Source organism: Carlito syrichta, unplaced genomic scaffold (genome assembly GCF_000164805.1).
Source record: "Carlito syrichta isolate Samal-C Ts95f unplaced genomic scaffold, Tarsius_syrichta-2.0.1 Scaffold307010, whole genome shotgun sequence".
Classification (NCBI taxonomy): Eukaryota; Metazoa; Chordata; class Mammalia; order Primates; family Tarsiidae; genus Carlito; species Carlito syrichta.
Window position 1 is genome coordinate 150,736 of NW_007251106.1, and position 1,537 is coordinate 152,272.

Below are 1,537 nucleotides of genomic sequence, written 5' to 3' on the forward strand. Positions count from 1 at the left end.
CCGCCCCCGCTACCCTATTTCCCCACGCCCCCTCCTCCCCACCTTCTTAGCCTCCCCACCCCCACCCCAAGATCCCTGTCCTCCATTTTGGTACTCGCAGAGGCCTGGAGATGGATCTGCAGCGAAAATGGTGTGCTTTGCGGGTGGAGGGGCTCGGGCTGGGGGCCCTGAGAGGTTACCTGGGGCCTCTCAGATGGGAAAAATGACATTGTAAAACTCCTTTGAAATCCATGGCTGTGAATTTTGAAAAGTGCGTGGTAAGGCCTCTGTCCTCGGTGCTGATTAGTCTACCAAAAATTCAGTCTCTTCCTTTTCTTCTAGGAGTAATGGAGTCTAAAGAGGAACAAGTGGTCAAAGATCTCCATGCCAACCAGGGAAATGAAGAAAAAGATGAAAAGGAGCAAGACACTAATAAGGGGGAGCCCTTGACCCTCCCTTTGGATGCTGGTGAATACTGTGTGCCTAAAGGAAATCGTAGGCGATTCCGTGTTAGGCAGCCCATCCTGCAGTATAGATGGGACATGATGCATAGGTTTGGAGAGCCACAGGCAAGGATGAGAGAAGAGGATATGGAAAGGATTGGGGAGGAGGTGAGACAGCTGATGGAGAAGCTGAGGGAGAAACAGTTGTGTCATAGTCTTCGGGCAGTGAGCACTGACCCCCCTCATCATGACCATCATGATGAATTTTGCCTTATGCCCTGAGTCCTGATGTTCTTCCTGAAGTTAATAGGGAAATCCCTGCTTACTAAACTTACATATTTGTGGTGTACCCTTGTTGTAAGCCTTTTGGTGTTACTTGTTTCTTGTGGGTCTCCTATTGCCAGCTTCTAATTGAATGTTGTGTTTGACCCAGTCTGTAAGACTTTTGTTAGCAGAAGAATTTTACCTATTGCATGGAAAGATGCTCATTATATATTGTAAAGTTAATAAAGCAGTTTAAAAAAGCATTCACTGTATTCTTTTTTACTTTAAATATCATATTTGTATATGAACATAAACAGTCATAAATAGTGTGGATCTCTTTGTGGTAGAATTATGAGGGAATTTTATGTTCTTCTTGCTTGTCTATATTTTCTTATTTTTCAAAACTGAATACATATTACTTATGTATGGCCACCATATAAAACCATTGTGGGTACTTTACTAGACACTTGTAATAGGATCTCAATTTTGGTTTGCCTCTGGGATCTCTTATTTAGAAATATAAGAAATACAACTCTTTAAAGATCATTATATTTATCAGTAGTTGAAAATAATCACCTTCCAGGGCTGCTGTGTGGACTAGATGAGCTAATAAGTTTGTGAACTTTCTCCCAAATTCTTGTTCCCACTGACATGTATGACCCAACCCATTAGATATTCCCTTCGGTTAGTTGTTAGAGAAAGTTTCCAGGTGCGGCCTTTCCTATACTCACAAACAAGTCCATTAGGCTAAGGAGCAAGTACTTTCATTTCTCTGTTGCTGTTCTCCCATCCCACCCTCTCCCTTGGGTATTTAGGTCTGCTAATTCTCCAGGTAAGAAAACATCACGATT

At 42.7% G+C, this 1,537-nt stretch overlaps 1 protein-coding gene across 1 annotated transcript in view; it reads left to right on the forward strand.

The window, feature by feature from the left end:
* Positions 1–949, forward strand: part of LOC103266063 (protein BEX1-like) — a 1,762-nt gene extending 813 nt beyond the window's left edge. The window contains exon 2 of the mRNA XM_008063708.2: positions 322–949. Within this exon, the coding sequence (XP_008061899.1) occupies positions 327–704 (378 nt within the window). The 5' untranslated portion in view covers positions 322–326 and the 3' untranslated portion in view covers positions 705–949. The remainder of the gene's footprint in view (positions 1–321) is intronic.
* Positions 950–1,537: the final 588 nt, after the last annotated feature.